This window comes from Eleutherodactylus coqui, chromosome 7 (assembly GCF_035609145.1).
Source record: "Eleutherodactylus coqui strain aEleCoq1 chromosome 7, aEleCoq1.hap1, whole genome shotgun sequence".
NCBI classification, from domain to species: Eukaryota; Metazoa; Chordata; class Amphibia; order Anura; family Eleutherodactylidae; genus Eleutherodactylus; species Eleutherodactylus coqui.
Genome location: NC_089843.1, coordinates 134,554,925 through 134,580,461, shown reverse-complemented (window position 1 = coordinate 134,580,461; position 25,537 = coordinate 134,554,925). Strand labels below are relative to the sequence as shown.

Sequence of the window (25,537 nt, the reverse complement as noted above, 5' to 3'; positions counted from 1 at the left end):
AAGTGTAAATAGTGTGGCCAAGAGAAGGTGTAAAATAACTGGAGTGTGGATAATTTTTGACTCACCCTCGTAACGGGGAGGAGAAAAAAAGAATTCTACACGGAATAGGAAGCAGACTGTGATATAACTAACGGGCATCCAGTTAAAAAGGTTCCCAGAGGGTAGGTATTTTTTTCCTCTATTGATGACTGTTGTCACTGGATACTTCTACCTCCACCGCATGTCACTACATCAGTCAGGAAATACACTGACCGCATGCTGATGGATTAGATGTTGAGGAATGGAAATCTATTTGAAAGTTGCAGAATTTCTCAGTGATCATTCTTTGCTTATAGAAAACTTTGTCCACTTGCCAAACCCTTGTTGAACAGAAGCCAGGCCGGTGAATCAGTGGGGGCGGTTACAGCCATATATTCCCGCTGAAGGAGCTTCATATGAATAAGCGGTAGGGAGGCGGTCGATACTTTGTATTCTAATCACTTACATTTTATTAACCTTTCATACTGCAGTGCACTGGAAAAATTACATTTAAGAGTGTTTGAAGACTAGTTGATATGGAATGTCATGAACTGATTGGATCATGATGTGACATGGGCAATATAGGAAGTCAATCACAGGATTATTGGAACTGTGCCGCAACTTCAGGGTTTCCAAATGCAGATAAAAGTCGCTAGCGGCCTTGTACCTATCCAATGGATACGCCTAGAGGTACATTGATTAGTTGTGAGCTTGCGATGCACAATGTAAGTCATTGACCTGTTGATGTAGAGCCTCCATCACTCAGAACTTGCTACTGAGGAATGTATGATCCAGATTGAGGTAGGTGGTGATGAATTCTGGGAAATCTCTTTTAAGAACAATTTCCATAAATAATTCAGCTGCGGTGTGTAGTCGTTCTTCCTGCCTGAGAAGAGAAAATGTATTCAGATTGGGGGCTGAGACATTGTATTTCTCTTACACCAAAACACAAACACAATGTTGACATATCGGTGGTGTTGTGATGTGTCACTAGAAAGACCAGAAGAATACACAGATGGTGGCGGCAGTTTTTTTTTGTTCTGTGCTTTAAATGCCTTGTGCGTCAAACATTTTTCAATGATGGTTCTCATTTGACACTTTGTTCTAGGGAGGAGCATATAAAGAAAGAGGCCATAACTTTGCGCATCTTGTGTTTTGAAAACACTATGTATGCAGAATCTTCATTAGTTCAGTGTAACATCTGGCCAGGCTTCTGGGGCAAAAAACAATCCGTATTGACTTGTGAAGAAATATTTCATTGCTTTAGTAAAGCACTTGTGGATGGGGATGACAGGCAGACGTATCATTTGCAGAAAGGTGACAGCAAAGCAATTTCTATTCTACTGTTCTGCAAACCCAAACCAGCTTCTTTCCTGTCACAAGAGGTTATATGTACTTACAGATGAGGGAGCTGTGACTCATCCACCAGCCAGCGCTCCACTTGCTGTGCTAGGGCGCCCACTAGACCCCTCGTGACCATTCTGCCGTCATCTTCTAATTTTACCTGGTGCCTTATCCACTGCCAGACCTAAGACCAGAGAGAAGTCGATTGCTTTACTGCTGCTAAGGAAAATGTAAAAGGATCAAACATGCTAAGGCTGGGTTCACACAGGGCAGATTTGCCGTGGAAATCTTGCGGCTTGGCTGCACCCAAAAGCTGTGAGATTTCCCCAGGAGAGCCACAGCTTTAAAACCTGCGGAAGTACATTGAAGCCGTTCGACCGCTGGCATTCCATTGCGGCTTTCTCTCCCCATAGAGAGGAGTGAGGCTGCAATGGAAAAAAAAAAAAAAAAGAATTGACATGCTGCGGCTATCAATTCTGTGCCGCATCGCCAGCTCCGCCTGACTTTGCTGCAATGGATTAGCCGCCCTGTGTGGACGAGATTTTTGCAAAATCTCATCCACATGGCTGGCAAATCCAGGGATTAGGAGCCACGGGTGGATTTGCCGCACAGAAATTCCGCATGGAATTTCCGCGGCAAATCCATCCCGTGTGAACCTAGCATTATGGTGCTTTTTGGAAATTGAACAATAATCATCCCATGTAAATGCATGCAGCGACTGAATGAAAATTGTTCAGCCATTCAGTTACTGCATACAGAAAACTGACCAACACGCCGTTCAAAAGTCAATGACTGCTGTTTACACCAAACGACTGTTTGCCGTGAATGGAGGCGGTTGGGGGGGGGGGGGGGGTGATAACGCTCTGCCCTTATTCCGGCAGCGCTGTGAGCGATGCCAACAATACTCGCTCCTGTCTGACAAAAAAAATAAAAAAAAATAATATACTTTCGAATGCACTGACTAGTACTAAGCAGCTGCCCCCTCAATATAAGGAGGGGGTGTGAGTGGCTGTTCACTTGCACCTGTGCTATGCTCCTCCATATAGCAGTTTGGCTGTCTGCATTTGAGGGTTGTGGTGCTTCTACCTGCGCTCCTGTATCAGTGCATTCATAAGTACATGGCTGCTTTTTGCATGTGTCTATATATGTTCCTTTTCTCTTAGTTTTGTTTCATTTTTGTGTACCGGCACAGGAGCGGGCATCATTGGGATGAGCTGTTGGGTATTAGTTGCCTGACAGCTCGTCCTGTGTAGATGGACCATAAGACACTACATGCTGCTCTGACTGACCAGTACAACAATGGCCCATCACATCAGGATGTAGTGTCTTAGAGTAATGATGCATACTAATGCACATCAGGTAATCGGAGAAGTGCTGCAGCCATCTTTGTTCAGGTCCAGACGGTCACTTTAAACTTTGTGATCATAAATTAGCTGATAAGTTGTGGAAAACGAGAGCGGAGTAAAATTAAAGGTGCGTTTATACGGAATGATACCTGTTCAAACAAAGAAAAATGAATGATAATCGTTCAGGCTAAACACGAGCCAATGATGGACGAGAATCCTTCGCTTCTCGGTCGTAATTCAGTTTCTGCAGGGCTAAAACTCATCGTCGGCTCGTTCACTTGTGGTTCCGTTAAAACACTTCTCGGTCAGTATTTTGCATAGGGAATGTGAACGCTGAACGAGAGGTGAACGATTGTCACTGAATGAGTCAACGATGAATCTGCCTGTGTAAACAGGCTGCACAAGTGCAAACCGTGCAATGTAAGGGCTTAAACAGATGAGAATGATTGTGTCCCATCATGCCGCAGTGAAAATCGCAGCCACATAACGGGACGAAACAAAACCACTGATTTTAATGGTTTCATCTACACTACCGGGATTCTCGCGCGTTAGTACCACGCAGGAGAAAAAAATAAGACTGGCCCTATCTTTCTATCACGCAGTTAATACAACATGTGAGAAAGATAGGACAGGACCGATCTTCCCACCTTTTTTTTTTTTTTTTTTTTTAAAGTAGTTAAAAAAAAAACTGGTTCATGCGCTCCGTAGCGATGAGCATATTAGTGCATGCCCCTTGTGGTTTTGCCCTAAAAGAAGCATAGGTTGCCAGTCTAGCTTCACAGCCGGATTTTTTTTTTTTACTGAGACTTAGGGCTTATTCAGATGTGCGTATATCGGCCAGGTTTTCACGCCCGGCCGACATATGCTGTCCTCTGCAGGGGGAGGAGGCAGGATGGGCCGGAAGCAGTGCAATCAGCTCCCGCCCCTCGCCACTGTTTGCAATGGGAGGGGCGGGACAGGGGCAGAGCTAAGTTCCGCTCCGTCCCACCCCCTCCTATTGCAAATAGTGGCGAGGGGCGGAAGCTGATTGCACTGCTTCCTTCCCCTGCAGAGAGGAACAGCATATATCGGCCGGGTTTTCACACCCGGCCGATATATGGATGTCTGAATAAGCCTTTGGGGTGGTTTTGCCAGGGAGACATGTGAGCACATAAGTGCCCAACAGTTGTACCAAGAATTATCGGTCTTGTGCTTTCACACAGGAGTGTTAGTTGTGAATGGAGACAGAGGACTCCAGAGATCTCTGCCAGCCACCCACCTTTCACAGTAAACAGGCAGTGATTTAAAGAGGGACTGCCTGTTTGCACTGAGCGACTAGCACTTACTGAGTGATTTCTCACTGAGTACCTGTCCGCTCTCGTGTTCACGCAGGACACCTATCACTGAAAATTGCTTATTTCAGCGTTTTTTTTTACCCTTGGTCGATAGCCATATTTCAGAAATGATTGTTAATCCAAATTGCATGCATTTAAATGAAAAAAAAATTGGCCCCCAATGGTAGTCTTTAATGGCAACGGTAGTCTTTAATGGCATAGCCCTCTAATGCATCTACTAAGTCTTTCATACCTGAGCTCGAGATATTTCAGCCGTGGCCGAGTCCTCCACTTTTCCACAATAGAAGAAATGGCCTTCCCCTACCACATGTAAATATATGAAGAATTACAATACTATAAAGTAATAACAGTACAATAACAAAAGATTTAGGCCGGACAATAAGATGCTAAATCTACCTTTAAGCCAGGCGTCAATGAAAAGTATGCCAACAGCAATATTGTACTTCAGCCCGAACAGTGTGACGCCTCCCTGAGGAACACAAACCGGAGATCTTCAGTGAGAAGAAGGATGTGTCAATCGGATACAGTAAAAAGGATACTTCTACTGTTCTACAAATATATCTATATAGATAGATATTTATCATCAAGAACGTGTAACCCCGTGTAAAGCATAGGAAAACAATTGTTAATGCTGTTGTTACTGGGATAACGCAGCTGATTTGTACTTACGGCAGGCATCAGAAGTAAGTCAGACTGGGAGATCTTCACCGATGGAATGACGTGCAACTGGTTTGGTCCACTTGTGTGCTCCTGGAAAAGCTAAACAGGTTTATGGTTTTTGTGGCTGTTTTTTCATGCAGTTTTTTAAGCCAAAACTAAAATTGCATTTAAAGATACAGGAAATATAAAGGAAAGACTTCAACTCCTTCCTGCTGGAACCACTTCTGGCTTGGGCTTGAAAACTGCATGCAAAACTGCCACCAAATCTGCCTTCTAATAGGTGGCGCTGCGGAGGTATTGTTCCACCTCCCTTATTTGCATATTACCCAGAGGAGTATAAGTGGCCTTATAAGTCTCCTCACTCACGCACCTTCTAGGTGCTCTCCCTAGGGAGAAAAGATAGCGTTCCTCATCCACATCATAGGCCTCTCACTAGCCAAGCCAGAATCCTACTGCACACTGATGAGGGGGAAAACACCCTGAAACAGCTGTCTGTGTATGGATTCTGGCTTGGTTTTCTATTCCCAGTCATTGTTACAAGGCTTTTATAAAGAGTCTAGCATTGATTTGCAGGAATGCTGTTTTCTAATAGGTGGTGCTGCAGAGGTATTGTTCCATTTTCCTTATTTCCACATAAAAGCAGACTGACACAGTAAATACCCGTTCATGCAAGAGCTGTTCCTCTATCCTATTTATCAAGCCACTACATCACCAAATGCGCTCATTTAATGAACTAATAACCCCAGCGCTAGTCTTCCCATGTCAATTACATTTTTTTTCTCCAAACACTTGGACCTTACAGAATCTGACAGACTGACAAGAAACCCCCTTTGTAAGGCTCCATATAAAAAAGAAGGCAGCTGAAGGTGCAGTAAGGTCTCATGCGTTTCTATGGATGCCCTATTATGCCTCCATCAAAAATGGAGCCACAAAACAGCCATGTGTAAGGCCAGCTTCACGCGAGCAAGAAAATCGTGTTAGATTTGTGCGTTATGAGATGCACAAATCCTGCACGAATATGAACCCTTTCGCCCGTATGAAGTTAGCCTAAGGGTGACTACTACCCACTACAGTTTTTTTCACTGCGAAATTCGCAGCGGTTTTTTTTCTGCAGGGGTCTATGGGACTTGTAATGTTAAAATCGCGATTTCGCGGTAAATTGCGATTTTGCGCGATTGTGATTTTAACATTACAAGTCCCATAGACCCCTGCATTAAAAAAAAAGCACTGCGAATTTCAGTGAAAAAAAACTGTAGTGGGTAGTCCCCCTTAGAGTGCTTACAGCTACGCAGCACTAGCTGGTATTGATTTCAAGAAAGGATCCAATTACTGTCGGGCTCAGAGTTATATGTTGGCAGCTCCAGCAGTAGGTGCTTCAGGGTGTGTTCACATTCTGGAGATTTGTTGAAGGCATTTCTGCAGTTTTCCCGTACATCTGAGGAGGCTTGCAGAAATGCATGAGCTTCCTGTAGAAACATCCCATTCAGCTGTATTCAATAGTGCTGTCAGTCACCAACATTTGTACTATGAATATACCATTATTTGCTTCATTTATTGAAAAAAAAGTTGAACTTGACTGCTATAGTCTATAATATATTAATTAAATAGCAATGTCTATTAAAGGACCACTCCAGCGAAAACACGTTTTTCCATCCATGCTTCCCCCCCCCCATCTGATTGTCTGTCACACTCTGGAGGTCTCCTCTGTGTTTTGCAGTCACTTCCCTGCAGTGCAGCCCCCTTATCAGACACCACTGTGATGAAGATTTTTTACTTTCATTTTGAATCAATCCCATGCTGCATCAGCCCAGCATTAGTCAAAGGGCTTGTCCCGCGCCGAAATGGTTTTTTCTTTTTTTGCATAGGCCCCCCGTTCAGCGCAGGACAAACCCAAGGGATGTGTTGAAATTTAAAAAAAAATTTTTACTTACCCGAATCCCCTCTCTGCAACTTCTTCCTTCTTTTCCTCCAAGATGGCCACGGGGATCTTCACCCACAATGCACCGCAGGTCTTCTCCCATGGTGCACCGTGGGCTCTGCGCGGTCCATTGCCGATTCCAGCCTCCTGATTGGCTGGAATCGGCACACATGGCAGGGCGGAGCTACGTGATGATGCGTAGAAGGGGCGGAGCCAGAACGCCGCTCGTGCCCGGACCGACCAGAAGGGAGAAGACCCTTCTGCGCAAGCGCGTCTAATCGGGCATTAGACGCTGAAATTAGACGGCACCATGGAGACGGGGACGCCAGCGCAGGGAAGGTGAGTATATAACTTCAGTATGGCTCATATTTAATGCACGATGTATATTACAAAGTGCATTAATATGGCCATACAGAAGTCTATAACCCCACTTGCTTTCGCGGGACAACCCCTTTAAGGCTATACAATTTTTGTCTCCAGGGAAGAACAGTTTAATCATCATTACCTTCTGTATTCACCTTATTAAGCTACAGCCCATAAGTGTACAGTCAGGAAGATGAGCTGTGATCTCCTCTATTATAACTGTGTGATCAGTAACTGTGACAGGAATGTCTGTGTGCCCCTCAACACAGTAGATCCATGTAATAGCATCACACAAACTGAGAAAATTACTAGAAAATGAATCATAACCCCAAGTAGATCTGAGATCACATGACCATCTGAGGAAAAAGAGGCCAGGAGATTCAGACAGAAAGAAATAACTAACCAGGGTAACACTAGCTCACTTATATATACTGGGGGAATAGCTACATAATGAATTAATTAAAATCACTGCAGTGGCTCTTTAAAGGGGATTTCTGCGACTATAATATTAATGGACTACCTGTAGGCTGGTCCATCAATATATCAGCGGGATCCAACTCCTGGCACCATCACCAATCAGCTGGCTGCAATCAGGTGAATGAAGCTTATCTGCAATACCAGGCACAACCACTAAAAATGTATAGTGCTGTTATTGGCAAGTGCTGTCTTCCTTTCATTGTTTACCAGTGTTCAACAGGCCATACAATCACTTGATGGGTAGGGGTGCCAAAAGCTTTACCCACACTGATCTGATATTGATAGCCTGTCCTAAGGATGGGCCTTTTGCATAATAGTCCAGGGAAATCCCTTTAACATACTACATGATGTAACAATTGAGCTGGCTCTTACCTTTTGCATTGGAGCAACCAGGTCGATGTCATAGACCATAAATCCATCCACTCCAGCATTTATTTCAAACAGTTTCAACCTGGAATGCAGAATTAGGAGTATATTACCAACATGCAATCTTCCTATTTGTGAGGTAGAAGTAAGGCATAAATTGATGATCCCAGATCCAGGAGGTAACATTTTTCATGGTTACTTGTAAGGCCATTCTGTAGAAAATATATTCGACTGGCTATTTACACATTTTGTAGACACTCTCTGTGCAGACGTATGATGCCTCCATGCAGGGCTGTATTACGGGGTTATTCTTAACTAGAAGCAATGCCTCTAAAGGGGGTCTGTCACTTATTTTTAACCCTATAAGCTCAGCTTATGTGCTGAAAGTAAGTGACCCGTTGAGTCCGGGGATGTAAGTGTTATACTTATCTCCCCGTGGTTCCCCCAGTGTTAGTGCTGAAAGTTGCTGCTCAATGCATTGAGCGGCGCTGCTAGGTAGTCCGCCTGTTTCAATTTTATTTACTTAGCAGCGCATCTCTATATATTGAGCGGCCGCTTTTAGAGCTCACATTGAGGAAACAATGGGGATGGAAAATATGACACTTACATCCCTGGACTCAGCTGGTCACATACTTTCAGTCCACAAGCTGAACTTAAAAGGATAAAAGTAACATACATAGTAACATAGTAAGTTAGACTGAATGAAGACAATGTCCATCTAGTTCAGCCTGTTTCTATCCCCTGCCCTTGTTGATCTAGAGGAAGGCAAAAAAAAATAAAAAAAACACAGCAAGCCAATTTGCCTTATTTGGAGGAAGAAAAAAAAAAATCCTGACTCCACAATGGCAGCCAGAGTAATCCCTGGATCAACATTCGAGATCAACAACCCCGCTGGTTACCTAATATCTATATCCTGTAATATCATAGCACTCTAGAAAGACATCTAGTCCCCTCGTAAACTCCTCAATAGATTTTTCCATCACTACGTCCTCAGGCAGAGAGTTCCACAGTCTCACTGCTCTTACAGTAAGGAACCCCCTTCTGTGTTGGTGATGAAACCTGCTTTCTTCTAGACGTAGCGGATGCCCTCTTATTACCGTCGTAGTCCTGGGTATGGACAGATCATGGGAGAGATCCTTGTATTGTCCCCTCATGTATTTATACATAGTTAGTTGACCGCCCCTTAGCTGTCTTTTTTCCAGGCTGAGCAATCCCAATTTTGATAACCTCTCTGGGTATTCCAGTCCTCCCATTCCAATTATTAATTTAGTTGCCCTTCTTTGAACCCCCTCAAGCACTGCAATATGTAGATGACAGTCTCTTTAAGAAAGACTACCTTATTAAAGGCATCCAATGGAGCATGCCACAATTCTTACTAAATCCCAAAGGTAAATTCTCTGCATAATTCTATATGAAATTGGCAGCATACGGGAACCATGTATATAACCGTGTGCATGAGGCCTATGGAAGTTATCTATCCTAACTAGTCAAGGGCTTAGTTGACCTCAATAAGTCAGCCTTCAGCTACTGAGGAGACAGAATCACAGCTGACAGGGCACAGTGCTTGGCTAAATGCTTCTTGCCTTTCATTTCAGCAAACTGTGAAGGTCTCAGCACCCAGCCCCTCACCAATGAAGACCTCTAGCATGTGTCTATGACCTCACATGTTTTGGGAAAGTGCAGTTACTTCTTAATTTATGTGCAGTTCAATAATAAGGCAAATCTTCCATAAGACAGAACTAGACACATTAGAGATGTCAATGTCTTGTACGTATTCTCCCGCTTACTGTGTAACAGCTGCAATAACACTTTGATACTCCGCACTTCCTCTGTCTTTTGGCAGAAGTAGGGCAGCCATTCCGCCGGTGGCTAAGGCTCCTCTTCGATGGCATGTTTGCACCAACAAATCCATGTAGCTTTTTAGAAAATGCTTCTCCATATTAACATACTTGCTCCGATCCGGCAGTAGAAATTCTGGCCGATGGCCTAAAATATTGTTTGAAGAACAATAATATCAATTATGTATTTCATGGTATGATGTATTATATATAAGATATCTAATCATATAGAAGAAGTGCAAGTCATGAGGATGTATTGGAGCTCTGAACATATTTAACCTTTATAAAAAGCAATAATAAGGATTCAGGAGGTTTTACAAGAGAAGGATCTTCAGGTCAATGAGGTATTATTGTGGTGCAGTATGTTATTTTTCTGCACTTTCGGCCGATATAAACAACAAGGAATGGTAAAGCTGCCAGTTTACATTAGATTCATTTCAGCAAAATCAAACTATTTCTTTGGGATGCAATCGGATGTGTTTGGGGCCGCTGACTGATGTTGATGGGGGGGGGGGGGGGGGGGGGGCATACCAAGCTCAGTCACATTGAATTACTCATGATGGAAGTGTCTGCCGGCGGCTTATCTCCCTCTCCCCATAGAATAAACATGCATACTCCAACAGCCGTATGAGGGAGATATAATAGTTGTGGACCGAGCAACCGTTTACCTGACAGCCTTCTTATGTTTATGGCCAACATAACAGCAGCTGTAAAATCCACTTATTGACTAATTAGGATCACTAGTAGGCAGTGAGTGGCGTATTTTCTGTATAGAAATTAGTTCATGCACACAGCAAAATGAATGTATTGTCATACTGTATTTATATTGGGTTTTATGAGTGTTAATATCTTGACACATTAATTGTAGCAACACCAATGTCATAACTATTTAAAGGGATCCTGTTATCAGTTTTGACCTCCATAAACTTGTAAGACCAATAAATAGAGGCTGAGGAAACGAGCTCAAATGTCCTATGCCATATTATATTCACAGAGAGGGCAGCACAAGTCAAACTGAAAATTTAAGAAGGCCCTATTCACAGACGTGACTTGGTTAAAATAATAAATTTTATTAAATTTTATTTTAAAAAAACACACAATTGGGCACAACAAAAGACAGACATAAACTCCAAGTTGTAAAGAGGACGTCAGCCCACCTAATAGTCAATTGGAAATGGACTGGTGGGTTTCAATAATACAGCTTGGTGTTTCTTCTGATACTCCGTATTTATTGATGTCGCACATCAGTTGGGAGTACAAACTACAAAGGAGCTGTTCATGGAATTTCCTAAAACAAGCCCCCAATGGGATATCTGTAGTTTTATTTATATAGTGACAATGTTTGAACAGAAATACTCGGATTGAGAAAAAATAATACTCAACCCGAGGAAATAATTATCTCTGTCAAAACTTCCTGCCTAGTGGGCTGAGGAGTTATCAACGGCTCTAAGAGGCAGTGTGTCAGACATTTGGATTTTAGTCCATGTTTTTATTCATTGTGAACAGTACTCCTACTGAAAGCGACAATATTTGACCGGAAATTCTCAGGTTTGAGAGAAAATAATACTCAACCTAGAGAAATAATTATCTCTGTTAAAGCTTCCTGCCTAATGAGCTGAAAAGTTGTTAACAGCTCAAAAGGGCGGTGTATCAGAGATTTTAATTATCAATATTTTTACTCATTGTAAACAGTACTCCTACTCTACGCGTTTCACCACTAAATGTACGTGGATCCTCAGGAGACTTGGTACTTAGAGAGTTGTAGTGATAATATTTCAAGAGTTATGATGGTAAATAATTAGAGTATCACTTAAAGTATAAAGTCCTCAATCAGAGAGTGAGCTCTTAGCGTTCGATTAGAGCTAATAGGGTTTAGCCTCGATATAGAGATAGATAAAGGTTGTAGGTACGAGGTTATTTATTTCAAAGTATTAAACCCTTCTTCTCTATCAATCTCACTTTACGTTATCCTATGCCAGATGAAATGGTCAATAGGATCTCTTTTCAGTGAGAGTAGGGATAGAGAGTACTTCGTGCATGAGATCCCTGGGTTTAGAGTTTGGACTGGAGGTAATAATACCTCAAAAACAGATCCAATTGCATATAGTTAAGTAAAGGAGGTTCAAAGTCCTAGAGTCCCTAGCCACTCATGCATATATATGCAATGAGAAAAATAGCGTGGCAGGGTAAGGAGTCAATCCTCCCTATACTCAAAGGAATATTTTTTCCAACACCCTCCTTTTTTTTCCCCTTTTTTCTGTTTTCTCTTTCTATCCCCCAGTATGCTCAAGATTAATTCATAGACTGCAATCCCTACAAAAAGATAGAGAGCTCAAGAGGTCAGAGCATGACAAGAGATAGTTCCCATCGCCTTGATGGTAGGCTAGGGAGTGCTCAAATGTCCTATGCCCACCATCATAAACCTAGTAGATCTGAGTAAACAGACTTTTATTCAGTCCCGTAACACATGCAAGAGAATCACAAAGTATGTGAAGTGTCCTCAGTTATTGGGGGCAACACCTCCTAAACCCCATCCCTCCGCTCTTGAGTGACTTATCCTGGAAAGGATGTTGGATGACGCAGGAGCCGTGAATCAACATTGCCGATAACTCAGAAAACTTCACACATGAACATCTGCACCGCGTCCGTGAATGAAAGTTAATTTTCTTCGGTGGGATCGGTTTATGATAACAAATGTTTGAAGGTCCTTACACAGCATATATGTAGACGTTTAGGGGGTCAAAAATGAGAAATTATAGTTTTGCTGTAGTCTTTGTTAATCATCACGTTCATTCTCAACTTACCAAACTTGTTAACAAAAGACGCTGCGTAATCCCAAATACCGCAGTTTAAGCCAGCGGAGTGCTCCTTTAGCACGTACAGGATTTCTTCCATCTCAAATGATGCCAGCACATTTTCAATCAGCACGGTGGCTTTAATGCTTCCAAGTGGTAGACGTAACTATGTGGTTAACAACAAAAACATATTGTCAATAGCTGTTTTACTTGTGTGTGAAGAATGCATTTAAGGATGATCTGTCAGTTCTGCTGACAAGTCTGTTATAGTAAATATAGGGTGTTCTACTCGCTGGAGGCCTGGAAAAATATCATCGGCAACTACAAGACTAATAAATATATTTTCTTGAAAAAGTCCAGTGGTGTCAAATCAGGTGACCGTGGCAGCCAACGTTCCTTAGAAGTGATTCGACCTCCCAAAAAAACTCAGATCTCAGGCATAGTCGCGTTGGAGGTGTGACAGGTCGCCCAATCCTGTTAAAAGTAGCCAATGCTAATCTTCTCAACGTCCAATTGCTTTACAAACATATGCTGCACTGGTCAAAAAATATGGGGCCAATTATGTCAACATGATATTGTGCAGCAGATGAAAGGAAGAAGTGGTGTCTCATTGATGTCCGGAGGATTTTCAGCTGCCCACATCTGCATATTTTGAGAGCTTACATAGCCAGAGAAGTGAAACCATGCCTTCTCTGTAAAGCATGTGGCATCAAGAATATTTGGATTGTCGCTGATTAGTGGAAAAATATATACACGCTTGCTCTGCATCTAAAGCTTGTCAATAAAGGGCCCTAATAACGTCCCAAAATTGGAACTTATGTAGACTAATCTGTATGTAATGACCATGTACAAATGCCTTCAAAGCATCCCACACTGTAGATACTGAGGAAGAGCCATTATTAATAATAAAAAAATCCAATAAAGCCCCTCCATTCTAGCATTACCATCAAACAGATTCAACCAAAAGGGATTTACCCTCCAAACTCTATCCAAACCAAATCCCCACCATTCATAATCAACGACAAATAGAGTGGAGAGTGATTAGACATAGTTTGCGGTAGATATTCCACTCTACGAACATAAGGAAGGATATATGGAGTATCTATCAGAAGATCTATTCTACAAAGTGTATTATGTGAACTGGAATAACCAGCATATTATTAAACTATTATTGAAGGGAAAACCGGTCGCAGTGCTGAACTCACTGCCTCAAAGAAAGTCTGGTCAGTGATTCCAGCTTTTTGTCACGCACATCCTGAATAACGAAGCATCCGCCATCGGAAGGCTAGTTTGTTATGATAAATGAGACACTGAGAGATTTACAGCTGGTGAAGACGAAAACGTCTTGACTAACCCATCCAGGAAGGGGTACCTAACATCCAAATGCTTTAGTTTGGTAAAGCATTTGTCAGGATGGTTCCATTCTCTGGTTAAGAGATCCCTGAACTCCGTATGAGGGGGAAAAACCTTTGGAGAATGTTTTGGGCGTCTGAAGGAACATACTTCTGCAGATGCTGTAGATGTCTGATCCTTCACCTGAAGGGTGTCCCTCATGGCGACTATCAGGCTATCGGCCATAATGCAGATTTTAGATGCCTGTTATTCATCCGGGTCAGAATCTGAGGAAATGGATCGTTTCCCGATAGGGACTGGGCAAGATCACAATGCTTGGGACTGGGAAGACTTGAGCGAGAAAGCCTGGCTCTCTTCTGGGGTCTACCACAAGAGAGATCTTGAGTGGAGGACTCATCTCCATCAGGCATGTTCAGGGACAGTAGTCGGTTAGTATGATCCAACCTGTCTACGATGGAGATGAACGTTTTAGTGAGGTCCAACACTGCATGTGACAGGCAACCTATGGCAGCTGGATGGCAGGGGTGGATGTAGGCAGTTTAACGGTAGCCTGCCTTCTCTTAATGGAAAACAATTGTGACAAAACTACTCAGACAGTTGCCATGAAATTTTGGAATTACAGCAAGAGCATGCAACGTGAGTGGCTCTGGCTGGGGCCTGTCTGGAGCCTTCAGCTCGGGAGTCAGACATGGCGCTAAATGCCGCAGACAGTGTTTGGTAGCACACTGCTGTACAGGCCTACTACTAGGGGCACTTCAAGAGGAGAAATCTGCAAGGGGACCTAGCCGCCAGGCAGAGCTTACCGGGCCAGAGCTGGTCTTATAGAAGAGCTGAAGTGCCGCACAGTCACTGCGATAAGGTAAAATCAGTCTTAAATCAAACTCTGTACTAATAATCCACTAATAAACAGGACTACTTAATAGCCCTCATTCCCACAAACGTATTTTCATCTTGTATTACGTACGATGTTGTGCGCGTAATACCTGGTGAATGGAGTCAATGAACGTACATTGATTTTCATTGATCCGTTCACATGAGCATATATACATTGTATACATTGCAAGTTCTCTTTTACCACGTATTACATGCGTGCAGCTATGAGACAGTGGAAATACGCTTTCATGCACAGTGCACAATCGCTGCCATACGCAGGGATAGTTAGCAGCATTTTACACATACGACCATGTGAATATTGCTCATGTTTATCAATCCAGGAGGGTCATCCCTAGGAAGAAAAAAATCTCCTCTGCATCACAACTCTCAGCCGTGCCGGCGCCCATGTTTCTGCAGGAGGAAGACGGCCGTACCTCAAGACAGATGTCTCTCCGCAGCGCTGGGAGAAAGAACATGTGACCGCCTTCATTGCCGGTCATGTGTTCTTTCTTCAGCGCTGTAGAGAGACGTCTGTCTTGAGGTACAGCCGTCTTCTTCCTGCAGGAAGGGCTCAGTCACATGGGCGCATCGGCGACGGTGTACGGGTGCCGATGCGCCCGTGTGACTGAGCCATAAGGCAGCTGTAAACCCTGTAACTTTCTCTTCGCTTTTCTGTATATCCAACAAATAATCTGGAAAGACAGCTATACGATGACCATCCATAGCTAACTCTTAAATTTCTATGGCTAACTTTAAAATAATGTACTGATCTTTATAATGCAGTTTTATCAAAACCGTTCTTGGTATGGCACCAGCTGGAGGTGGTTTAGCAGGACTTCTAAGAGCCCTTTCCACAGCAAAGAAAGCTGACAAAATATCTTTGCCAATAGTTGACATCAGCCATCCCTCAGAAAATGATCTCAGATACAATCCTTCCACCTTTTCTGGGACCCCCACCAGTCTCAAATCATTTCTCCTTAGTCTATTTTCCAGATCATCTGCTTTATATTGCAAATTACGGATGGACTACTTACAATTATCAATTTTTTCTTCCACTTCATTAACACATGTCTCTGCTTTAGACAATCTTTCAGTAACTTTGTGCAAATCATGTCTCAATAATGCAACATCCAGGTTACCAACCTGAGCAGAGAGGAAAGCCCAAACAGCATTGCTTTTAGGCCAGGAAGGGTATAATGTTTCCTTAAGGAGAGCACCTAGAAGGTGTGAGGGGAGACACCTAGGAGGTGAGTGAGGAGACTGACTTATAAGGCCATCTAGCAAAATTCCCAGAGGAGCAAATATGGCCTTATAAGTCTCCTCACTGCTCTCCTTAAGGAGTAATGATACCCTTCCTGACCTAAGTCATAGACCTCTCACTAGCCAAGCCCAAAACCTACTGCACACTGATGAGGGGCAAAAACCCCAAAACAGCTGTCTGTGTATAATTTTGTAGCTTTTGGTTTTCAATTCCCAATCATTGTTATAAAGACTTGTATAAAGGGTCTGACATTGATTTGCAGGAATGCTGCCTTTGAATAGGTGGCATTCCATCTTCCTTATTTGATTATTGCTTTTAGTGACAGCTAAACATCATGTATGGTAGGTTCATTTTCTATATCATTTTGCCTATCCACATCACTAGCTTGTACTGAAATGGCCTGCATAATAGTATTTGCAGAGGCAGATGAAGTATATAAAACAGGGCCCTGCTTATTCTTCTCAATTACAGAGTGGGATAACATATTAAACATCCCATCAGAGGAGGCAAATATAGCTATATATGTTTCCTAAGCAATTCTTACCAACGTGGCAGGAGGAGTTGAACGAGCAAATTCTACGAACCTATTCCCCGTATCGTGGCATTACTCAGAATGGTCAAAATGTTTCATACATTCTGCACGATCGCCCCATTTAGTACTTGATATTGCCTCCAATATTGCACAGTCAGCTTCACAGTGCAAAGTATTTGCAGTAGCGTTCAGAGATGCCTGAGCGCTATCATGAAGCGCACGTACATCGCCGGCTTCTTTCCCTCTCGTCATTGCAACTTGACTAAACAACAAACAGGCCTTACGACAGACCAGCCTCTGCTATCACTGCTCCTCCGCTTCCCTACAACCGGAGCCGTGGTGCAGCACAACTAAAGGCCCGGGAACCAGCAAGGCAGCCAGCACAGAAGAGTTAAAAAAACACCGCCTCAGGTAGAAAAGCAAGCTGGCATGACAGGTGGGAGCTCTCCTGGTGTGTCTCCACTGCTCACATGATGCCCCAACATTAGTAAATGTGCCCCAATTTTTCTTTCTTAACTATTTTTGATTAGTAAAATTATATAGCTGACACATTCCCTTTAGAGCACTGAAATAACCCTGGGGTCTGGAGTGTAATAGAAAATATTGGCTACACTCAGTAAGGGCTTCTTCACATTTGCTCTTCGGGGTTCCGTTATGGGAGCAGGAAAACTGCACCCAATAACTGAACTGAACCGTCATATGATTGACTATAATGGAGTCTGTTCTGTTCGTGTCCGAGCGTCTAGCATTTTACAGGACAAAATAGTGCAGCATGCGGCGCTATTTCATTCTGTTTTTTAATGGAAGTTAGTGAAGAATGTTTCGGACAGAACCTCTGCCGCTGCTGTGGATGAGCCCTTATACATGTGATTCCAAAACAGAAATGTCCAAACGATGAAGGAAAAATGTTTTACTCATATATTGTAATACTAATCACATCTGTCAGTATGCTTGGCAGATGTGGCAGACATATGTAAGGAAATGATGTTACATTATTAGAATGTGTATTACGATCTCCAACTGCCTTTAGATGCAAAATATGAATGGGATTCTTCATTATGAAAATGTGCCAATAACAGAGTCCTCAAACATTCCCAACTTCACCTTTTCTTCTGTCCAGACAAATATCTGATTCCAGAGTCTAGCTTCTAGAAAACTTTCCACCTGGAAGAAAATATATATTTTTACTGCACAAAACTGCAATATTTTCCCAATTAATTAAAATTAGAGCCACCTCATCTTATAGTCATCCTGCCCCGCGTATAATAAGCCGAACCTCGGCTGTCCAGCCACTGCTTCATTCACGGAACACAACTCTTATCATGATGAACATGTAAGGTCTAAGCAGAAGATCACATTCTTCCTTTTCCTAAAAATATTGTTACTGAGCTGTAGTAAAGATGGCATACACTTTAGATAGCTGTTGACCAAACACTAAGGGTTCACAGCTTCGGAATTTCCATACGGATCCTCTGCACGGAAATTCTGCATGCATTTTTAAAACTGAGACGAAGCAACAAAATGGACAAGATTTGCAAAAATCTTGGTCACCGCTGTAGACAAGCTGCGTGGAAATCCACAACATGTCAATTTTGGCGCAGTTTCCCCTGCTGACTCTCTTCTCTCTATGGGGAGAGATTTCCGCTGCGGAATATAGGCCAAAAAGCCGCTTCAAACCCTGCGCCAAATGGCGTGGATTTTGAAGCAGCCTTTCCCCTGTGGAAATCTCACGGAATGTCTGTGCAATCCGATGCTGCTTCCCAGAACAACCAAACTGATTTTGAAAACAGTTGATTCTATGTAAATGAGGAAAAAAAGAGAAATCAAACATCTTTAACTATGAAAAATATAAAAATTGACAAATGGTGGGTCACACACAAATAAATAAATACTTAAATAGTTCACTGATAAAGATGTGACAGTTTTATGGTCTCTGAAATAGTGTTAGGGGGTCACCAGGCCAGAGTGTTATCTGTGCTATAGATTTCTCATACATCTCAGTCACACATTTATCATCTTGGAGAATTTAACCCTCTGTTGAAAGTGTCAAAAGTTGTTATAAATTTATACTCCCAAATTCTTCTATGGCTTTGTGACTTGATATTGCCTTTTAATATGGTGACTTTCATGTGTTTTATGTTGTGTCTGTGACTAGAAAGGTGCTTGGCCACAGGTAATTCTTGGGGATAACCTAATGTCACCTCTTTAAATTGTATAATATTCATAAAAGTACTTTAAAAACATTTCCCAGAATGTTTATGAAAAACCCCCACTGATCAGTACAATGTAATAGCCAGAAGCTCCATTAAATGTGCTCCAGCCCCAGCCGCACACAAATATACAAGCTGTATTACCAGGCATAGCCGTCCTTATAGACAAGCCACTTTGCTCGTGTGAACAATGAAGAGGGCACTACGCTTGCCCCATTCATTCTGCTGATTGAAGGGTTCCTGGGGCCCCAACTAATAAAACATTGGTGGCTTATCCTAAGTCCTAGAAAATCCCTTTAAAAGGTGGTTGTCATGGAGTAGAATAAAGAGTCTGTTTTTACAGAAATAGTGCTAAATCTGTCTGTGAGCTGTGTGCGTAGCTCCATTCACATGAATAGGGGTGAGTAGCAATACCAGGCACAGAATATAGAGAGCTGTGGCCCTGTTTCTGGACAAATAGCAGACCCTTTAATCTAGACCTGGACAAAAGCTTCAAGTATTTTGATGGGGAAAAGTAATAATTTAACCAACCTTTGATAAATAGAAAAAGGGTCCAGATTCACTTTCATAAAGCTTTCTTCCAGTGTGGTACATGAGTAGGCCATAATCAAAGAGGGGGCCTGGGACCTCCCTGCCCTTTACCTGTCATGAGAAATCTGCATTTAGAGAGTTGTGTTCAGCATATACTGAATTATAAGATAAAGTCTTTTATACCCTTGTAAAAAGCAGATAGAGGGTTTGAAAGACCTCTCCCTCATAAGTATCATACTATATTGTGCATCTAAAAAAACCAAGGTGGTCTCCAGTTCTCTCTGAAGACTATAAATTGCTATACTCACTTCCGGAATATATTTTAATATTTCACATTTTTTGTACTTTGATAATAAATTTTTTTGTAGAATTTATTGAGAAAGAGAGAAACAAGAAACATTAGGCATTTCTCTATAGCTAAAGAGCAAACCCTTTTAAAGGGGTAGAGTTATGATATCATACAGGGGCCTCCACTCCTTGGCATCCCTTATATTAGCCAGAACAGAGGGCCCTAACAAAGAGCATCTTGAGTGTTTGCCATGTAATATTACATTTCCTCTACTGGTGTAATATATGGCCAGCCCCATGTTGATGGACAGAGGTTCTGAGAAATCACACTTAATGCATGTATTTAGATGCAATTTATATTTCTATAAATATAGAACATTACATGGAATTTTCAGAAAAGTACTTCTAAGCGTGGTTTCACACTTGCATTGGGGGTTTTGCTTTCCTGCTTCATTCGGGGAGGAACAGGAAAGGGGAATCCATGCGGCCAAACAGCTCTGTCTCAGCTGCCCAGCATTTGGATTGAAGATAAAGCTCTGCATGCAGCGCATTTTCTTCCGGTATTTTGAGCCGGATCTCTGATGGAACCGGCCGGAGGTTCCAATTCAGATGTGAAACTGGCCTAAATGCTGTTTTCATGCCAAATATCACCAGAACCCCACTTTGCTTGTACATTACTACTATTTTGCGTTACAGTAAGATCCTGGATCCTTAGTGGTATGTCGGCCAGCTATACATTGTACAACTGAGAAAAGTGTGCATCACTGACACATGTAGTAATGGCATGCCTAAAACCGTATATTTGGCTTGGGTTGTTCCTGAAGGAAACACTGCATTTCAAAATCTTATTTTCTTCTTCTGCTGCTGAGAACAAGTACTTTACACACGTGTAATGCTGTTGGCCCACGGTGATGCATTACATATAACAATACATGCATTCACTTGTATGCACAGTGATTCTGAAATACAGTCAGTAACATCAGAGCTCAAGTAATGTCTAGTCCAAAACACATCAGGGGATATATTGTGCACAAAGATTAGGATATATTACCAGCATGTTATGTTCTACCATGTTCCAAGCCCTTGGTCTAAGCATTAACACAGGGGCCTCAGAGATTGGAGGTAAACCTGCAGATGACAAGTAAAACATAAGTAAAACATGGCATATGTAAATAATCAGGTATAATCCCCCTTCGTATTACCTGGTATCAGGCCATGAACAACTTGGTAAATATTAAAAATCCCTTTGATCTGATTGTAGAATGTCGGACAGTTACCATCATCAAAATCCACCTAGGTCAGAATGACTTGTAAATGGAACATACCTTACAATAGCAGAAATCACAGTGTGCAATCTATTCTGCTTAAGGTCAATAAAAACAGATTTTATTTGCTACCTGTTATATGAGCTAACAGATACACATGTTGTGAGTGAGTGCACTGACTCAATAAACACACCTATGAAACTACATAACACAAAGCAATCATTCTAGAAAACCAGCTCTTGGGAAAAGAACTTCCCTACAATAACCAAAAGCCATCCTGGGGACTGAGAAAGGAGAGTTATACTGGGTGCTGACGAGAAGGAGAGTCATCTTGGGGACAGAGAAGAGGGGGAGAACCATGCTGAGGACTGAGGAGAGGGAGAACCATGCTGAGGGCCGAGGAGAGGGAGAACCATGCTGGGAACCGAAGAGAGGGAGAACCATGCTGGGAATCGAGGAGAAGGAGAACCATGCTGGGGACCGAGGAGAGGGAGAAGCATGCTGAGGGCCGAGGTGAGGGAAAACGATGCTGGCAACCGAGGATAAGGAGAACCATGGTTGGGACCGAGGAGAGGGAGAACCATGCTGAGGGCCGAGGAGAGGGAGAACCATGCTGGGAACCCAAGAGAGGGAGAACTATGCTGGGGACCGAGGAGAGGGAGAACCATGCTGGGGACCGAGGAGAGGGAGAACCATGCTGGGGACCGAGGAGAGGGAGAACCATGCTGGGGACTGAGGAGAGGGAGAAACATGCTGGGGACCGAGGAGAGGGAACAGTATGCTGGAGACTGAGGAGAGGGAGAAACATGCTGGGGACCGAGGAGAGGGAACACCATGCTGGGGACTGAGGAGAGGGAACACTATGCTAGGGACTGATGAGAGGGAACACCATGCTGGGGACTGAGGAGAGGGAGAGTTATGCTGGGGACTGAGGAGAGAGAGAACCATGCTGGGGACTGAGGAGAGGGGGAACCATGCTGGGGACTGAGAAGAGGGAGAGAGCTATGCTGGGAAATGTGAGAAAAAGGAGAGCTGATTAAGCATTCTCTTTTGGGGTTTTGTATTTACAGTGTTTATGGTGCAGAAAAAATGACTTATTAACTTTATTCTGCAGATCCGTACAAATTCAGGGATTCTAAATTTATATAGCTTTTTGTGTTTTACTGTCTAACTGTCGCCATATTCTGAGACCCATAACTTTTTATATTTCCTGCTGTTGGGAGGAAAGGGAGAGAGTTATGCTGAGGACTGAGGAGAGGGAGAACCATGGTGGAGACTGAGGAGAGGGAACACCATGATGGGGACTAATGAGAAGGAACACCATGCTGGAGACTAAGGAGAGGGAGAGTTATGCTAGGAACTGAGGAGAGGGAGAACCATGCTGGAGATTGAGGAGAGGGAACACCATGCTGGGGACTGAGGAGAGGGAACACCATGCTGGGGACCGAGGAGAGGGAACACCATGCTGGGGACTGATGAGAGGGAACACCATGATGGGGACTGATGAGAAGGAACACCATGCTGGAGACTAAGGAGAGGGAGAGTTATGCTAGGAACTGAGGAGAGGGAGAACCATGCTGGAGATTGAGGAGAGGGAACACCATGCTGGGGACTGAGGAGAGGGAACACCATGCTGGGGACTGAGGAGAGGGAACACCATGCTGGGGACTGAGGAGAGGGAACACTATGCTAGGGACTGATGAGAGGGAACACCATGCTGGGGACTGAGGACAGGGAGAACCATGTTGGGGATTAAGAAGAGAGAGAGAGTTATGCTGGGGACTGAGGAGAGGGAGAACCATGGTGGGGACTGAGAAGAGGGAGAGAGTTATGCTGGGAAATGTGAGGAAAAAGAGAGCTGATTAAGCATTCTCTTTTGGGGTTTTGTTTTTACAGTGTTAATGGTGCAGAAAAAATGACTTATTAACTTTATTCTGCAGGTCTGTACTAATTCAGGGATTCTAAATTTATATAGCTTTTTGTGTTTTACTGTCTAACTGTAACCATATTCTGAGACCCATAACTTTTTATATTTTCTGCTGTTGGGAGCAGTATGCGGTTTGTTTTTCATGGGGCTACCTCTTGGTTTTATTGCTACCATCTTTGGGGTTCATATGACTTTTTGATTACTTTTCATTCAATTCTCTTAGCAGACGGGGTGCCCAAAAACACAGTTCTGGCGTTATGATTTTTTTTTACGACATTCACCATCCGAGATAAATAATGCAATATTTAAGTATGTTTGACTTTTATTATAACAATTATGTTTATTTCTTTTCTTATGTGAAAACTGAACTTTTCATATTTCATACTTTTAAAAAATTTAATTAAACTTATTTTAACGTTTTTATTTTTTTTAGTCCCACTAGGGAACTTGAACTTACGACCACTTGTAAACTTCTTTATTGCAGTTCATTGTACTTTTGGACTCTAATTTATTAATAGAGCTTAACAGACTGCATGCTTGTTATTACTGAGTGCTGTGGCTTGTCTGGGGTGATACAGCCGGGTTGGAGAAGTGTGTGGAGGTCCAGAAGTCACTTTCTTATGTGAATAAGAAGTCTATTTCATACCTGTATTCCTTGAGCAGAGGACATCAATGCTTTATGGAAACGTTCTGTTTGGGATGGTGCTGTATCCCCAATATCCACGTGTCTGTTCTGAAGTCTGCGGGGGACAGCTGCCACTCTCCAGTTTGTGTCATTTCTAATATGTGCAGTATCCAGTGAAAAATCAGGATAGCTATTGGTTAAGTCAAGCTCAACTTTTCGTGCTGTTCGATTCCACAAAACCTGGAAGATATAGAAAAAACCTTACTATATACAAAATCTTTAATTTCTAACTAGAGGCATAATTTGAAGCTCCTTGACCCAACGTAATATCTGTAACAGAGAACCACATCATCATGTCTACATGACTGTTTTTTTATCTTCCTCTGGATCAACATTGGGGGTAATAGGCTGAATAGGATGGACATAAGTCTTTATTCAGCCTACTATGTTACATCGAAATGTGAGTATGTGAATAATTCATGTGAAAGCTGAATTCCTTAATGCGGGCCAATCACGATTCCCCTGACTTCCTCATAAACGTGCACATTCAAATCTCACAGCATTGCTTTCCCAAGGGAACAAAGGGTCAGGGGCATCCCTTACACATTAGATTGTCAGATGATAAGAAGCCCTCCCCATCAGAGGCGTAACTTGAAGCTTCTGGGCCCCAATGCAAAACCTATAAAAGGGCCCCCAACTATAATGCTTTATTCATAGTACTGGGATCTCTATATGGAGAAGAGAAGCCTTATGGGCCCCATAAGGCTCCTGGGCCCGGGTGCAACCGCATCCTCTATAGTTATGCCCCTGCTCCCCATACTGTTAATCTCTGTCTCCTTTTTGCACCACTTTTCAAAAGTGCCGAAAAAAAGTAAAAGGTCGCAAATTATGGCGCAAATAAGGCATATCCAAATTTTTGCGACTTTTGTATAATGCAAAACTGGTGTAAATAATTTGGTAGATGTGCCCCACTATTTTTAGGAGGTAATTACATGCCATGACTCAACATCAAAAAGAGGACCTACATCAGCTGAAGTGCGTATTATAATAAATAACACATTTCCTACTATAGCCTTAACATGGCATATAGAGAAGAATATTATATAATGTGTAGTGAGAGGTAGGTAAAGGTAAAGTTCCCTGGTGCAAGCACCGAGTCATGACTGACCCATAGGGTGACGTCACATTATGACGTTTTCTTGGCAGACTGTTTTTGTGGGGGGATTTGCCATTGCCATCTTTAACCTTCAGCAAGCTGGGTACTCGTTTTACCAACCTCGGAAGGATGGAAGGCTAAGTCAACCTTGAGCTGGCTACCTGAACCACATAGGGATTGAACCCACAACCTTCAGGTTGTAAGTGAGAGCTTAGGACTGCACTTAGGACCAGCATCAGCAGAGGTGTGTATTATAATGAAATAATACATTTCCTAACATAGCCTTAACATGGCATATAGAGAAGAATATTATATAATGTGTAGTGAGAGGTAGGTAAAGGTAAAGTCTCCTAGTGCAAGCATCGAGTCATGACTGACCCATAGGGTGACGTCACATTATGACGTTTTCTGGGCAGACTGTTTTTGCAGGGTGATTTGCCATTGCAACCTTTACCCCCCAGGCTGGGTACTCATTTTACTGACCTCGTAAGGCTGAGTCAACCTTGAGCTGGCTACCTGAACCAAATGGGGATTGAACTCACAACCTTCAGGTCATGACCGAGAGCTTAGGACTGCATTTCTGCTGCCTTAAAACTCTGTGCTACACGAGGCTCTGTAGTGAGAAGTACACTATCTTATTGATATTTTTGCATAAATACTTTATATATTGAATTTACGTACACATGTGGTAATAACATTGTCACAATTTCTCACCTTGTCAACATCATTACTAAATGCAGAAGTGAGCTGAGCTATAAAACGGATGGCATCGGGAGTGAGCAGCGCGTTAAACTCCTTTTCCAAGCCAAATGGAGGGTCACTTAGTTCCACGTTATCCATTTCTTTGTAGTATTCAGGCTGATCTCTGTAATGCAGTTTAGAGAGTTTACAGCAGTCCCAGGCACACGTATGGCTACACGGCTCTCTGTGACATATCAGATAGGTAAGGGGAGCTGCACAAGGGGTGGCAAAACTGCGGATCTTCTGTCAAGAGTTTTCGGATGTAAAATGTGCAGAAGATCACAGTACCATGCATGTGGATTATATTTTTAAAAAA

The 25,537-nt window shown here is 42.7% G+C and overlaps 1 protein-coding gene across 1 annotated transcript; it reads right to left on the bottom strand.

The window, feature by feature from the left end:
- Positions 1-464: 464 nt before the first annotated feature.
- On the bottom strand, positions 465-25,334 carry LOC136573396 (malate synthase-like). Its single transcript, XM_066574691.1, has 14 exons — positions 25,195-25,334; positions 23,346-23,564; positions 20,710-20,800; positions 20,559-20,635; positions 19,220-19,330; positions 17,583-17,642; positions 12,469-12,625; positions 9,614-9,812; positions 7,833-7,911; positions 4,712-4,801; positions 4,439-4,511; positions 4,275-4,342; positions 1,419-1,546; positions 465-904 (listed from the first exon to the last, which is right to left on the bottom strand). The coding sequence occupies exons 1-14, from the start codon at positions 25,318-25,320 to the stop codon at positions 781-783; spliced, it is 1,602 nt and encodes a 533-aa protein (XP_066430788.1). The 5' UTR covers positions 25,321-25,334; the 3' UTR covers positions 465-780.
- Positions 25,335-25,537: the final 203 nt, after the last annotated feature.

Bases quoted from the DNA above. Each gene is read 5' to 3' on its own strand.
- LOC136573396 (XM_066574691.1), bottom strand. From the start codon at position 25,320: ATGGATAACGTGGAACTAAGTGACCCTCCATTTGGCTTGGAAAAGGAG. The intron at 4,512-4,711 runs GTAAGTACAAAT...TGTGTTCCTCAG, and splicing joins ACTTACTTCTGATGCCTGCC to GGAGGCGTCACACTGTTCGG. The intron at 905-1,418 runs GTAAGTACATAT...TTCTCTTCTCAG, and splicing joins GAGTCACAGCTCCCTCATCT to GCAGGAAGAACGACTACACA.